The 17258-nt window shown below is 37.0% G+C and overlaps 1 protein-coding gene across 7 annotated transcripts in view; it reads right to left on the minus strand.

Annotated features, from left to right (window-relative positions):
• CTNNA2 (catenin alpha 2) overlaps positions 1-17258 on the minus strand; it is a 1132931-nt gene that overhangs the window by 78104 nt on the left and 1037569 nt on the right. For all 7 annotated transcript variants that reach the window (XM_059405715.1, XM_059405716.1, XM_059405717.1 and 4 more), the window contains one exon: positions 16007-16188. In XM_059405715.1, the coding sequence (XP_059261698.1) occupies positions 16007-16188 (182 nt within the window). The remainder of the gene's footprint in view (positions 1-16006; positions 16189-17258) is intronic.

A 17258-nucleotide genomic window follows, 5' to 3' on the forward strand; every position in this document is an offset into this window, starting at 1 on the left:
GAAATTAATACAAAAGTTCCCTGTGATTGGGGACCGGCATTAACTTGGAGTCTGGTTAAAAACACTCAAAAAGAGTAAAAGATCTTAAGGGGCAACTGGTGGAATTAGGCAGTCACAGGCACAGGCCTAAGCCCGTGGACCCAGGACAGCTACTACTGTCACACACGTGACAGAGAGTGTGGCAGAGCCCCCAGTTCCTGGTCCAGAACCCCCCGGGTTGCGCAGTTTGCACCACCCCTTGGCTGGGCATACTCCTGCCTCTGCAGGAGGGAGTCTGGTGATGGCACCAGCCTGAGCTCCCTAGAACTTTTGCACTCCTCATGCACTATGTGACTGACTGGGGTCTAATCCACTCCCCTCCCAGTACCTGAGAAAGCTCTGTGCGGGTGTTAGTGGTGGTCTCTAAGACGGCCGAGGGTGTGGACTCTCCCAACGCAGGCCTGAAGGAACCCAGCACTATCTCTGGTTGGGATCCCACAGTGGCAACCTGAGCACAGTGAGGTCTGGACCCCCCCGAGAGCAGTCTCAGCAAAGGCACCACAGGAAGCGGGCTCCCTGGACCAATATCGCTCATGGTTTTACTGGCACAGGAGTTTGCAAGGCTCAGCAGAGTTTGCAAAGGGGGAGTCTGTGTGTTTTGGACCACCCAGAGGGTAGCAGACTGAGGCTTCTCTCTGAGATGGAGGTCTGGGTGCAGTTTGCTTTCCACTAAACCTCTGAAAAGTCACAAAGCCCCCAGGAACAAAAACCTACAGACAACAAAAGCTTGAAAAACCAGTTTTCACAGAGCCCAGCCCCTTGATAGGGCTGCTTGAGGACTCAACACAAGCAAGACTGACTGAAAAACAAAGTGACAAGCCCCTCCTCGAGAACCAAAAGAATGAGAGGACAACCACCACAGAGTCCCCATAAAACTGTAAAACCCCAATATCAGGGGAAAACTATATTAAGCTCCTGGTATTGCCCTAAAGCCTGTATATTTCATTGATACAACTTTCATTTTTAATTCATTCTCATTATTCTTGTTCTTTTTAATTTTTTAACCTACACACCATTACAACTAAAGGTTTAATATAACATATTCCATAATAACCTTTTAACTTGAACTTTTTTCATACATACACCTGTGTATTTTTTCTTTTCTATTTTTTTAAATATACATATAGATATAATCTTCAAGGTAATCCTCTTTCCCTAATCAATACTACCCCTATATATAAACCAGCTTTAATCTCCCTTTATCTCTGGAAAGTTTAGTCCCTTAACAAAGATATCAAGATACACCCAGGAAGAATCAGAACAACATTCCTCACCCACACTGAGGATTTATTACCACCTTCCCATCTTTTTCTTCTGTCATTGTATCTGTGCATTTGTTTTTGTTCTGGTATTATATAAATCTTATCCTTGGGGTTCATTTTGGCTGGGTTCTTTTTTTCCCTTGTCATCTGCTTTTGTTGGTATTTTTGTTTGTATACCTTATAAATCTTACTTTTGGGGCCCATTCTGGCTGGGTCTTCTTTCTTTCTCTCTCTCTCTTTCTTTCTTTTTTTTTTTTTTCTTTCTTTTTGGTGGTGACTTCCAATTGCTCAGAAGCGTTCCAGGGTGCACCTTGCCTGGATCATGGTTGATATATTCAGCTATACATCCCCTCAACCACCCCTCAACAAAAGACTAGGAGGAGGAACACCTAACAGAGGAAAAGTTCAGAGACATACCCTCTCCATCAGCGTTAATGGATATGGACATAAACAGTATGTTAGAAAGGGAATTCAGGGTAACAATTATCCAGGTGATGGCTAGGTTGGAGAAAACCATTAGTGACAACATAGAATCTCTAAGGGCAGAAGTGAAAGCCATCCAGGAAGAAGTTTAAAATGTTATTAATGAGATCCAATCTAATCTAAATACTCTAACAGTTAGGGTAATCGAGGCAGAGGATAGAATTAGTGATCTAGAGGACAAACTGATAGAGGAAAAAGGATCAGGAGGAGGCATGGAAGAAACAGCTTAGAAGCCATGAAAATAGAATTAGGGAAATAAAGGACACCATGAAACATTCCAATGTCAGAATTTTTGGGACCCCTGAGGGAGTGGAGAAAGAGAGAGGACTAGAAGATATAGTTGAACAAATTCTGGATGAAAATTTTCCGAATCTGGGGAATATAACAAGCATTCATGCCCTAGAGGTAGAGAGAACACTCCCCACCAAGATCAACAAATCTAGAAAGACCTTGAGACACTTGATTATGAGACTGATGAATCATAATTTTATGATTTTATGAATCATAGCTTCTGAGGGCAGCTAGGGGAAAGAGATTCCTTACATACAGAGGAAGGTCCATCAGAATAATGTCAGACCTGTCCACAGAAATCTGGTAAGCCAGAAGGGGCTGGCAAGACATATTCAGGGCACTAATGAGAAGAACATGCAGCCAAGAATACTTTATCCAGCAAGGTTGACATTAAAAATGGATGGAGAGATAAAGAGCTTCCAAGACCTGCAAGGTTTAAAAGAGTATGTGGCCACCAAGCCGGCACTACACAAAATATTAAGTGGGCTTCTAAAAAAAATAATAATAATAATAAAAAAAAATAAAAAAAGAAGAAAAAGCCCAAAAGTGACATAGGACAGAAATTTATACAGAGACAATCTATAGAAACAAGGACTTCACAAGCAACATGATGTCAGTAAAAACATATCTTTCAATAACCATTCTCAATATGAATGACCTAAATGTTCCCATAAAATGGCAAAGGTCTGCAGACTAGACAGGACCCATCCATATGTTGTCTACAAGAGACCTATTTGGTACCTAAAGATATACCCAGATTGAAAGTGAAGGGATGGAGAAACATTTTTCATACCAGTGGGCCTCAAAAGAAAGCTGGGGTAGCAATTCTCTTATCAGATAAATTAGATTTTAAACTAAAGACTATAGTCAGATATAAAGACACTACATCATTCTTAAAGGGTTTATCCACCAAGAAGATCTAACAACTGTAAATATTTATGCTCCCAATATGGGAGCGGCCAACTACATAAGACAACAGTTAACTAAGATAAAGAGTCATACTGATATGAATACATTAATAGCAGGGTATCTTAGGATGCCACTCTCAGTAATAGACAGATCATCCAAGCAGAAAATCAATAAAGAAACAAGAGCACTGAATGACACATTGGACCAGATGGACCTCATAGATATATACAGAACATTCCACCCTAAAACAACAGAATACTCATTCTTCTTGAGCATACATGGAACTTTCTCCAGAATAGACCATATACTGGGTCACAAATCAGGGCTCAACCGACACCAAAAGATTAAGATTATTCCCTTCATAATCTCAGACTACAACGCTTTGAAACTGGAACTCAACCACAAGAAAAAGTTTGGAAGGAATTAAAACACTTGGAAGCTAAAGACCATAAGCTTAAGAATGTTTGGATCAATCAGGAAATCAAAGAAGAACTTAATTCATGGAAACCAATGAGAATGAAGACACATCAATCCAAAAACCTATGGGATAAGCAAAGGTGGTACTAAGGGGGAAATACATAGCCATCCAAGCCTCACTCAAAAAAAAAAAAACAAAAAAACAAAAAAAAAACCAGAATACACCCTAAAGAACTGGAGAATCAACAACAAATCAAGCCAACCTCACACACAAGAAGGGAAATAATCAAGATTAGAGCAGAGATTAATGAGATAGAAACTAGAGATCAGTAGAAAAACACATCAATGAAACTAGAAGCTGGTTTTTTGAAAGAATAAATAAGATCAATAAACCACTGGCCAAACTCATACAAAAGAAAAGAGAGAGGACCCAAATTAATAAAATTATGAATGAAAAGGGAGAGATCACGACTAATGCCAAGGAAATAGAAACAACTATCAGAAATTATTATCAACAATTATATGCCAATAAGTTAAGCAACCCAGATGAAATGGATGCATTCCTGGAAACTTATAAACTTCCAAAACTGAATCCGGAAGAAATTGACAACCTGAGTAGACCAATATCTAGTAACGAAATTGAAGCAGTGATCAAAAACCTCCCCCCAAAACAAGAGTCCAGGACCTGACAGATTCCATGGAGAATTCTACCAAACATTCAAAGAAGAAACAATACCTATTCTCCTGAAGCTGTTTCAAAAAATAGAAACAGAAGGGAAACTTCCAGACTCTTTTTATGAAGCTACCATTACCCTGATCCCCAAGCCAGGCAAAGACCCCACCAAAATGTAGAATTTCAGACCAATATTCCTGATGAATGTGGATGCAAAGATTCTCAACAAGATCCTAGCTAATAGGATCCAACAGTACATTAAAAAGATTATCCACCATGATCAGGTAGGATTTATCCATGGGATGCAAGGGTGGTTCAACATTTGCAAATCAATCAATGTGACAGAACAAATCAATAAGAGAGAAGAACCACATGGTCCTCTCAATTGATGCAGAAAAAGTATCTGACAAGATACAGCATCTGTTCCTGATTAAAACAATTCAAAATATAGGGAGAGAGGGAATATTTGTCAACTTCATAAAATCTATCTATGAACAACCCACAGCAAATATCATCCTCAATGGAGAAAAGCTGACAGCCTTCCCTTTGAGATCAGGAACATGACAAGGATGTCCACTCTCACCACTGCTGTTCTCCATAGTACTAGAACTCCTAGCCACAGCATTCAGATGACAAAAAGAAATAAAAGGTATTCAAATGGCAATGAAGAAGTAAAACTCTCTCTCTCAGCAGATGACATGATACTTTATATGGAAAACCCAAAAGACTCCACCCCCAAACTACTAGAACTCATACAGCAATTCAGTAATGTGGCAGGATACAAAATCAATGTACAGGAATCAGTTGCTTTCTTATACACTAGCAATGAAAATATAGAAAGGGAAATTAGAGTATCTATTCCATTTACTATAGTACCAAGAACCATAAGATAACTGGGAATAAACCTAACCAAAGAGGTTAAGGATCTGTACTTGAACTACAGAACTCTCATGAAAGAAACTGAAGAAGACACAAAAAAATGGAAGAGCATTCCATGCTCATGGATTGGAAGAATAAACATTGTTAAACTGTCCATACTGCCTAGAGCAATCTATACTTTCAATGCCATCCAGGTCAAAATTCCACTAGCATTTTTCAAAGAGCTGGAACATACAATCCTAAAATTTGTATGGAACCAGAAGAGACCCCAAACTGCTAAGGAAATGTTGAAAAAGAAAAACAAAACTGGGGGCATCACAGTGCCTGATTTCAAGATTTATGACAGAGCTGTGATCACCAAGACAGCATGGTACTGGCACAAAAACAGACATTAGACCAGTGGAACAGAGTAGAGAGCCCAGATATGGACCCTCAACTCTATGGTTAAATAATCTTCAACAAAGCAGGAAAAAATATCCAGTGGAAAAAAGACAAATCTCTGTAATAAATGGTGCTGAGAAAATTGGACAGCTATGTATAGAAGAATGAAACTCAACCATTCTCTTATACCATATACTAAGATAAACTCTAAATGGACAAAAGACCTCAATGTGAGGCAGGAATCTATCAAAATCCTAGAGGAGAACACAGGCAGTAACCTCTTCAACATTGGCCACAGCAACTTCTTTCAAGACACGTCTCCAAAGGCAAAGAAAACAAAAGTGAAAATGAACTTTTGGGACGTCATAAAGATCAAAAGCTTCTGCACAGCAAAGGAAACAGTCAACAAAACAAAGAGGCAACCCAGAGAATGGAAGAAGATATTCACAAATGACATTACATACAAAGGGCTGATATCCAAGATCTATAAGGAACTCCTCAAACTCAACACACACAAAACAGATAATCATGTCAAAAAATGGGCAGAAGACATGAACAGACACTTCTCCAGTGAAGACATACAAATGGCTAATAGACACATGAAAAAATATCCATCATCACTAGCCATCAGGGAGATTCAAATCAAAACCACATTGAGATATCAACTTACACCAGTTAGAATGGCCAAAATCAACAAGACAGTAAAGCAACAAGTGTTGGAGAGGATGTGGAGGAAGGGGAAACCCTCTTACACTTTTGGTGGGAATCCAAGTTGGTGCAGCCACTTTGGAAAACAGTGTGGAGATTCCTTAGGAAATTAAAAATAGAGCTTCCCTAATGACCCTCAATTGCATTACTTGGTATTTACCCCAAAGATACTGATTTAGTGAAAAGAAGGGCAATCTATACCCTAATGTTCACAGCACCAATGGCCACATTAGCCACTATGGAAAGAATCAAGATGTCCTTCAATGGACAAATGGATAAAGAAGATATGGTACACATATACAATGGAGTAGTATGCCTCCATCAGAAAGGCTGAATACTTGACTTTTTTATCAACATGGACGGGACTGGAAGAGATTATGCTGAGTAAAATAAGTCAAGCAGAGAGTCAATTATCATATGGTTTCACTTACTTGTGGAGCATAAGGAATAACATACAGGATATTGGGAGATGGAGAGAAGTGAGTTGGGGGTAATTGGAGGGGGAGACAAACCATGAGAGACTGTGGACTCTGAGAAACAAAATGAGGGTTTTGTAGGGATCCAAAACCCTTGGCAGGGGTGTTTGGGTGAGCCTGATGGTGAGTATTATGGAGGGCACTTATCACATGGAGCACTGGGTGTGGTGCATAAACAATGAATTTTGGAAAACTGAAAAAAAAATTTAATTTAATTAAAAAAAATTAAGATATCTAGGAATAAACCTAATTAAAAAGGTGAAAGGTTTATACTCTGAAAACTATAAAACTTTGATAAAAGAAATTGAAGACAATAAAATAAAGTGGAAAGACATTCCACGCTCATGGGTTGGAAGAAAAAATATTGTTAAAACGTCTCTACCACCCAAAGCAATCTACACATTCAGAGCAATGCCTATCAGAATACTAACAGTATTTTTCACAGATCTAGAACAGTCCTAAATTTTGTATGTAACCATAAAAGACCCCAAATAGCCAAAGAAACCTTGAAAGAGAAAAGCAATGCAGGAGACATCACAATTCTGGACTTCAAGTTGTATTACAAGACTACAGTAATCAAAGCAGTATGGTACTGGCATAAAAATAGATACATAATTCAACAGAAATAAACCCACAATTATATACTCAATTAATTTTCTACAAAGCAGAAAAGAATATACAATGGGCAAAAGACAGTCTCTTCAACAAATGGTGTTGGGAAAACTGGACAGCCACAGGCAAAATAATGAAACTGGACTGCTTTCTTACACCATACACAAAAGTTAATTCAAAATGGATTAAAGACCTAAATGTGAGACAGGAAGCCATCAAAACCCTGGAAAAGGACACAAGCAGTAACCTCTCTGATACTGATCTGAGCAAATTTTTTCTAGATAGGACCTCTGATGCAATGGAAATAAAAGCAAAAATAAACCATCAGGACTTCACCAAAATAAAATGTTTCTGCACAGTAAAGGAAACCAACAACAAAACTAAAAGGAAACCTAGAGAATGGGAGAACATATTTACAAATGACATACATGACAAATGTTTAGCTTCCAAAATATAATAAGAACTTAAACACCCAAAAAACAAATAATCCAATTTAAAAAATGGGCAGACAGTAAACATTTTTTTCTTCAAAGAAGCCATACAGATGGTCAACAGACACATGAAATGATGCTTCTCAGTCTTCATCAAAGAAATGCAAATCAAAACTACAATGAGATATCACCTCATACCTGTCACAAGGGCTAAAATTAAAAAAAAAAAAAAAAACACAGGTGTTGGCAAGGATGTAGAGAAAGGGGAACTCTCTTGCACTGTTGGTGGGAATGCAAACTGATGCACTGACTGTGCAAGATACAGAAGTTTTTCAAAATGTTAAAAGTTGAACTACTATAAGATGCATCCAACACAGTACTGGGTATTTACCCGAAGAATAGAAAAACACTAATCAAAAGTGATATATGCACTCCTATGTTTATGCAGGAAACAAAACAAATGAGCAAAGGCAAAAGAGGGAGAGAGAGAGAGAGAGAGAGACCAAGAATTAGACTCTTCACTATAAAGATCAGACTGATGGTTACCAGAAAGGAGGTGGGGAGGGATAGGTTTAATCAGTGATGGGGATTAAAGAGTACACTTATTTTGATGAGCACCAGGTGATGAATGGAATTGTTGCATCAGTATATTTATACCTGAAACTGATGTAACACTGCATGTTAACTAAGTGGAATTAAAATAAAATATTAAATAAAATTAGTCAAGGGGACTTCCACAGTAAAGAAAATGTAAAATATGGTAACATACACACAAAATGTGGAGAGGGGAATAAAAATGAAGTTGTTCAGAAAGTGTTTGAACTTAAGTAACCATCAACTTAATATGGACTGTTATATACTTAGGATGTTATATATGAATCTCATGGTAACCACACATCAAAACTTAGATGAGATACACAAAAAATAGAAAGAAAGACAATCATGACACTATAGAAGGTCACCAATGACAAGAAAAAAGAACAAGAAGAAAGGAACAGGGAACTATAAAAAACAAAAAGAAAACAATGAACAAAATGGCAGGAAGTACATACCAATCAATAATTACTTTAAATATAAATGGTGTACATGTTCCAATCAAAATATAATGTGATGTTATGGATAAGAAAACAAGGCCCATCTATACGTTGCCTACAAGAGAGTCACTTCAGATCTAAAAACACATTCATACTGAAAGTAAAGGGATGGAACAAGGTATTCCATGCAAATGGAAGGTAAAGAAAAGCTGTGATAGGAATACTTCTATCAGACAAAGACTTTTAAAACAAAGAGTGTAACAAGAGACAAAGAAAGGCATTCCTTATGATAAAGAGAACAAACAAGAAGGTATAAAAATAATTACCCATGCAACCAAAGTATACACCTAAATACATAAAGCAAATATTAATTACATAACAAAATAAATGGGCTGTAATACACTAATGATAGGAGACTTTAACACCCAGTTACATCAATGGATAGATCACCCAGGCAGAAAATCAATAAAACAGTGTCTTGGAATAGCAAGTTACACCAAACGGCCTTAACAGATGTATACAAAACATTCTATCTAAAAACAAGATAACACCCATTCTTTTCAAGTGCATATGGGACATTCTCTAAGGGAGATCACATGTTAGGTCATAAAACAAGTCTCAGTTATTTATTTAGATTGATATCATATCATACAACTTTTCCAACCACAATGAAATCAATTATAACAATGAACAAAAACACAAATACATGAGGGCTAAACAACATGCTGCTAAACAACCAATGGGTCAAAAATTCAAAAAAGAGATTTAAAAAAAATACATGGAGACAAATGAAAATGAAAACACAGTAGTCCAAAATCTTTCCAATGCAGCTAAATCAATTTTAAGAGGTAAACTTTTAGCACTACATGCCTACCTCTAGAAATGAGATAAACCTTAAACAATATAACCTAAAGGAACTAGACAAAGAAGAACAAAGCTCAAAATTAGTAGAAGAAAGGAACTAATAAAGATCAGAGAAGAAATAAATGAAAAGAAACTAAAAATAATAGAAAAATATTAACGAAACTGGGATCTGCTTCTTCAAAAGATAAACAAAATCAGTAAGACTTTGTCCAGACTGGAGGGAAAAAGAGAGACGATCCAAATGAATGAAGTCAGAAATGAAGAAGAAGCAACTGACACCACAGATACACAAATGATTTTAAGTCCATATACACTATGGAGTATTATGCCTCCATCAGAAAGGATGAATACCCAACTTTTGTAGCAACATGGATGGGACTGGAAGAGATTATGCTGAGTGAAATAAGTCAAGCAGAGAGAGTCAATTATCATATGGTTTCACTTATTTGTGGAGCATAAGAAATATCATGGAGGACAAGGGGTGTTAGAGAGGAGAAGGGAGTTGGGGTAAATTGGAAGGGGAGGTGAATCACGAGAGACTATGGACTCTGAAAAACAATCTGAGGGGTTTGAAGTGGCGGGGGGGTAGGAGGTTGGGGTACCAGGTGGTGGGTATTATAGAGGGCACGGATTGCATGCAGCACTGGGTGTGGTGAAAAAATAATGAATACTGCTTTTCTGAAAATAAATAAATTGAAAAAATTACAAAAAAAAAGCATACTACAAAAAATTACATGCCAACAAATTTGATAGCACAAAAGAGAGATAAGCTCCTAGAAAACATACACTCTTTCAAAACTGAATCAGGAAGACATTGAAAATCTGAATGATAATGAAATTGGATTTATAATAATTAAAAAAAAAAACTTGCAACAAAGAAAAATCTAGGACCAGATTCACAGGTGAATTTTGTCAAACATTTAAAGAAGAATTAATACTTGTTCTCTGCAAACTATTCCAAAAATAAAAGAGAAAGAAAAACTTCCAAATACATTCTACAAGGCCATCATTATCTTGATACCAAAACCAGATGAAGATACCACAGGTTTAAAAAAAAAGATATTGGCCAATATCCCTGATGAACACACATGAAAAACCCTCAACAAATATTAGAAAACCACATTGAACAATACATTAAATGGATCATTCACTACCATCAAATGGGATTTATTCCAAGGATGCAAGGATGGTTTCATATTTGCAAACTAATTAGTGTTATACATCACATTAACCAAATGGAAGATAAAAATCACGTGATTATTTCAAGACATACAGACAAACTATAAGAAAATTCAACATCTGCTCATGATGAAAGAAAAAAGCTCTCAATAAAGTCAGTTTAGAAGGAACATATCTCAGTGTAATTAAGGTCATACATGACAAACTCACAGCTAACCTCATACTAAATGGTGAAAAAGTCAGAGCTTTTATTCTAAGATCAGGAACATGACAAAGTTACCTACTGTCTTTTATTCAACATAGTATTGGAGTTCATAGTCAGAGCAACCAGACAAGAAATAAAAAGCATCCAGATTGGTAAGGAAGAAGTAAAACTTTCATTATTTGTAGATGATATGATACTATACACAGAAAACACTAAAGACTACCAAAAAACTACTAGATCTAATAAATGAATTCAGCAAAGCTGCAGGATACAAAATCAATATACAGAGAACTATTGTATTTCTACACACTAATAATGAAGTAGCAGAAGACATTAAGAAGAAAAATTCCATGTATAATTGCACCAAGAATAAAATATCTGGAAATAAACACAACCAAGTTTCTGAAAGACCTGTACTTTGAAAGGTATAAAAGGAACTAATGAGGACACATAGAAACAGAAAAATAAACCATACTCATGGACTGGAAGGACTAATGTTGTTAAAATGTCCACACTACCCAAAGTAATCTTCAGATTCAATGCAATCACAATCAAAACACCACTATTAACTTTCACAGAACTGGAACAAATAATTCTAAAATCTGAATATAACTGTAAAGATCCTGAATCGCCAAAGCTATGTTGAGAAAGAAAAACAATGCTGGAGATGTCACGCAGATTTTAAGCTATACTGCAAAGCTGTAGTAACCTAAACAGTATGGTATTGATATAAAAATGGATTTATAGATCAACTGATCAGAATAGAGGGTCCAGAAATAAACCTATGCTTGTATGGTCAATTAATATGATGAAGGTAGTAAGAATATATTGGGGAATATATTGGAGAAAAAGACTGTCATCAATACATGTTGCTGGGAAAACTGGATAGCTATGTGCAAAAACAATGAAACTGGACCACTTTCTTATACCATATATAAAAATAAACTCAAAATCAATTAAAGACATAAATGTGAGATCTGAAACCATGAAACTCCTAGAAGAGAACACAGACGGTATTTTCTCAGATGCTGGCCTTTGCAACATTTTTCTAGATATGTCTCCTGAGGCAAGAGAAATAAGTGCAAACATCAACTATTGAGACTATGTTAAAAGCAAAAAACAAAGAAGCAAAAAACCTTTGCACTTGTGAGGGAAACCATCAGCAAAACAAAAAGACAACCTACTGAATAGAAGTAGGTATTTGCAGATGATATAAGCAGTTCCTATCCAAAATATATAAAGAACTTATATAATTCAACACTAAAACAATCCAAATCAAAAATGGGCAGAAGACCTGAATAGACATTTTTAAAAGACATATAAATGGCCAAGAGACACATGAATGGATGCTCCATACTGCTGATCATCCTATCATCCACAGAATGGCTTGAATCAAAAAGACTAGAAATAGCTAGTGTTGGTTTGGATGTGTACTGTCAATAGGAATGTAAATTGGTGCAACCACTACAGAAAACAATATGAAGGTTTCTAAAAAAGTAGACATACCCTATAGTCCTGTAATTTTCCTACTGGGTATTTACTCAAAGAAAATGAAAATACTAATTCAAAAAGATACATGCACTCCTATGTTTATTACAACATTATATATAATGGCTAAGATGTGGAAGTGACCTAAGCATCCATCAATATAGTTGAATGAATAAAGATCTCTCTCTCTCTCTCTCTCTCTTTCTCTCTCAATCTCTCTCTCTCTCTCACACACACAGACACACACACACACAGAAGTACTACTCAGCCACAAAAAAGGATTATATCTTGCCATTTGCTAGAACATGGGTGGACCTTGAGAGTATTATGCTAAGTGAATTCAGAGAAAGACCAACACCTTAGGATTTCACTTATAGGTGGAATCTACAACACACAAACACACATACACAAACACACACACACAGAGCAATCCATAAATACAGAGAATAAAGTGATGGCTGTCAGAGAGGGGTGGGGATACTGGTAAAATGGGTGAAGAAGAGAGGGAGATACAAGCTTCCAGTCATGGAATAAATAAACCATAGGAGTGAGAGGCATAGTATAGGAAATACAGTCAGTTCTACCTTAATACCATTGTACGGTGATAGATGATAGCTACACTTGTGGTGAACATAACCTCATATATGGAATTGTCAAATCATCATGTTGTATACTTTAATATAGTATTGTGTGTCAACTATATTTCAACAAAAAAAAATTTTTTTTAAGTTAAGCATGTACAGCAAACTCAACATTTTTATTTTTTTTTTCTATGAACAGAAGAACTCATGAGGCTTTTGGTGTAATGGGGGCAGATGGTTGCCCTTTAATGGCCAGATGTGACTTGGAATGAAAAGAAAAGTGCCAAGAAGTGGTGCTGAAAGACCAAAGTACCTAGGCTGAGGTACTGAGTATCTACACCAAGGCAGAAAAGAAGTTTGGAAAGAGTGGGGTGATTACGTGTCTTGTGAGCCTAATGCTCAGTATTTTACTGTTGACTGTAACCCTGACAGTCACTTTTTAAGCCTAAATTACAGATCAGAAGTTATAGTTGGTCGCAACTTTGTTCCTTGCTATACAATTAAACTTGGGTTTCTTTTCTGAGCTTCTGCCATCTGCACACCTTATGTTATTGGGACAGAAGACTGGTACATGCTATTTCTTACTGAGAATGACATCAGATATATGGATTCAACCTCTGCAGGACAGTGCTTCTGCCACTGCCCATGAGACAGAAGTCAAGAACCGAACAGGAAAGAGATATGAGGCATAATTAGTTTTATCCTCCATGAAGAAGTTATTTCACAAATAATGAGGCAGAACCTCTCCAATTTTAATAATAATGGAGTGTTTATCACTGAGATTACTGCATCAAATTAATGAGTTAGCTACTGATAAGAATGAAACAACAAGATAATAAATGCAAGGGTATTTTTTGCCCCCAGATGCTATTTAAACATAGGATTTGAGAAGAAGATTCAAGTAATTCCTAACCATCTCCTTTCCTTTAGAGAATACAGTACATAGGGCTCCTTAGAGGTATACAGCTGAAATTATTCCTCCTTGAAGCAGAAAAATGCAAGGGCAATAATAATAATAATGCATATGGTTAAGTACAGAGAACTTAGGTCACAGTCCACCCAAAAAAAGGCTTGTTGGCTTCCTCTTTGCCAAGAGAGAGGCTCTGCAGATGGAGGCAGCAGCAAAAGCTCAGCCTCTTGCGTTCTATTTCCCAATGCACGCCCCCTTCTGTTTTTCTCATCATTAATTACTGTGTTCCTCCCTCTGCCCTCACAAAGAGGTGAGAAACTACTCATGAGGCAGTGGGAAAAATGGTAACCAGTAGCATTCCAGACATTTCATCACTCAAATCACCATAAAGTGATTATATGAAATCCCTAGGAAATTGAAGTGGCCTTCTTTTCACTTTTCAAACTGTACTTTGACTAATAGAAAGTCCGTCTTATTTAACATCATCTAACAAGACCCCCTCAAATCTATTGCTCTTCCTTGACCACAGTTATCTATAATACGGAGCATTATAAAACGTTCTTCTGATCTAAACCAGCAACTTGACTAGACTCATTAGTCACTTAAAACTGATGAGATTATTTGTTCAAGTGATGTTATTAATGGGTTGCATAATATCCATCAGATAAAATACCAATACAATGTTGAAAGCAAGCAAATTAAGTCATCACAGGCCTAGAAAAGCAATGACTGAGGCTGCCAGTATAGACTGATCCGTAGTCAATTCAGACTTAAATAATGGCTCAGACTGTTTTTTCCTACTATTATTTTTTTTGTGTGAAATAAATCTGTGAAGCGAAGAAAAACTAACCAAATGTATGGATTTGAACTTCTAATGAATACAATGACATTTAAAAGTCTCAAAGGTCACCCTCATAACACTAAAGTAATTCCACCGAAGTCAAAAACAGTTTAAAAATATTTAGAGAAAGGGCGCAGCAATGTCATTAGTATATATTGGCCAGAGGCAAAGGGTAAAGGGGATGAAGCAGAGATATTCTATATTTTATTATAGCCTAAAATCAATTGTAGCTTTCTCTTATTAGAAGCATTCAATAATCATTAAAAATATTGTCAACCATAAGGTGGTATTTTGACACTGCCATATATATATCTTACATAGTTTTATTAACCAATATCATGTTTAATCATTAAAACATTTCTGTTCATGTGTATTTGTGTCTCCCAGGGGGCAAAAAAATTACAGCAAAGTGATAGCTTACATTTGTATAGCAACACAATTTATAACTGCATTACCTCTTTAGATTGTAAAACTCTCCTGTCAAGTTGATAAGAAAAGCACTATTTCCCCATTTTGCCAAATAAACAGACAGTAAGAGGCTGGTCCAAAATCACCTGGTATTCAGCTTCAAAATCCAGGGATTTTTTTTTTTTTTTTTCAGTTGAGCTTTGCTCTCCCTTGATTCGCCCTTTGTGTAGTAGGAAGGGCAGAAATGTCACCTCCCTTTAAAGAGGAGATTAAAATGGCAGTGGCAGAAACAGCTATGACCCCTGGTGAAGAAAAGGCTCCTGACAAAATTCTGACTGGTCTCTTGATATATGTTTATAAAAAATAAAAAATTAAAAAAAAAAAAAAAAAGTGGTGCTTAGAGCAGAAGGGAATTAGAGTTATACGATTTTTAATTTCCTTGTCAAATTATAGAATCAGATTGTTGAAGCTGATCCTTTATATGTAAAGTTGAAACACGAACTGAAATTAATGCTAGATCATGACCCAGCATTTGGACTATTACATGTATAGATGCACACACACCTATGTATCGATACCCTTTTTTTCCAAAGGGATATAAACAAATCATTCACCTTACCTTCAAAACAGTACTTAAATACACGGCAAAACAGCACAGAACAAAAATGAGTCACTCAACCCCCACGTGTTAGATCTTATGACTAACTTTGGATAGATAATTAAAACAATAATAATCACAAAAATGAATCTGTCCTTCTTGACTATCTGCTAAGAGTTAGGTCCAGATCATTTTGACTTACACATGTAAATTTTATAATACCACTGCCTTGCTTTGATGTAGTATTTGAATTTTTCAGCAGGCTTTCACAGGCTAATATACACTGTTACACTTCTGGGTTTAATGAGAAAATCATCTTTCTGTCTCTGGGCCTCACCTGGTGAAGTCTGTCATTTCCATCATGATCATACACATCTGCTTGGCCAGCACAATTATATCATTGCCGCTGTCATCCCACTTGGCCACTTCGGCATCCAGCTTGCTTTTCTCTTGGTGGAATATCTCCACCTGCTCAGCTATTTTTGCCTTCTCCTCTTGCGGTAGTTGCGCCATGATGGCCTGTGTGGGTTACAGAAACAGTGTGACTAATGGTGACAAAGTAAACACAGACAGTAGGTTGACTCTGCCTCCAGCTAATAGCAAAGCCAGACCCTGACAAGGTTTACAGACTGCCCTGCCATTCCAGAAAGTACGGTTTCTCCATCCCTAGGTAGGTAACAGCACAGACTGGTAAGATCCCCCAAATCCCCGTCCCTATTCCTATACGCAGAAAATACAGAGATCTAAAAGGTGCGGGCCCACTGACAGTAACAGAACTTCTGTGTCGCTTTGATGACATATGTTTGTTCAAAAGAATCTATTCTTGACAATTTTTATATTTGGTCTCAGGAAACTTCTACCAGATGAAAGAATATACCTCTTTCAACACTGAAATCTGTTCAGAGAAGGGGGGAGAAAAAGGCTTTCTGACGCTGGGAAGGAGAGGAATTTTCAACAATATCTGAGCATGCAAGCGGGGTGGGGTGAGGAAACTTGCCATGAGTGTTAGTGAAGGAATCCATGGTTAGATATCAAACAATCCCCTAGCCCAGGGCATTTCAGGGGTGTCCTACCTATCCCCAGCCTTCTTCTACCTCCTCGGTGGAAATTCTGAGATAACCATGGCTCCCTGCAGAGCCTAGAAGGATGCAGAAGTTGTGATGGGATAAAATATAGGTTTAGGAAGCAAAGGCAGATTTTCAATAGTTGCTAGGTAAGGGAATGTGGAAAAGCAAGAACTACAGCTGATCTTGTCATTCATGGATTCTTTATTTACAAATTTGCCGACTCTATAAAATTTGTTGGCACTCTACAATTGATCCTTGTGGTGCTTTTGGTCATTCACAAACAGGCACAGAGTTGCCCAAAAAAAAAAAAAAAAAAAAAAAAAGGTCACCTGACAGGCCTGTTCCCAGATGTGGCTGAACAATAAATTCTCTGCCTTCTTGTTTCAGCACTAAACAAGTATCCTTTTGTGGTCTGTTTAGTGCCACATTTTCCACATCTTTCTGCTCTTTTTTGGTAATTTTGCTGTTTAACATGGACCCAAAGCATAGTGCTTAAGTGGTGCCTAGTGTCCCTAAGCACAG

The sequence above is a fragment of the Mustela nigripes genome, chromosome 7, assembly GCF_022355385.1.
Source record: "Mustela nigripes isolate SB6536 chromosome 7, MUSNIG.SB6536, whole genome shotgun sequence".
Lineage (NCBI taxonomy): Eukaryota > Metazoa > Chordata > Mammalia > Carnivora > Mustelidae > Mustela > Mustela nigripes.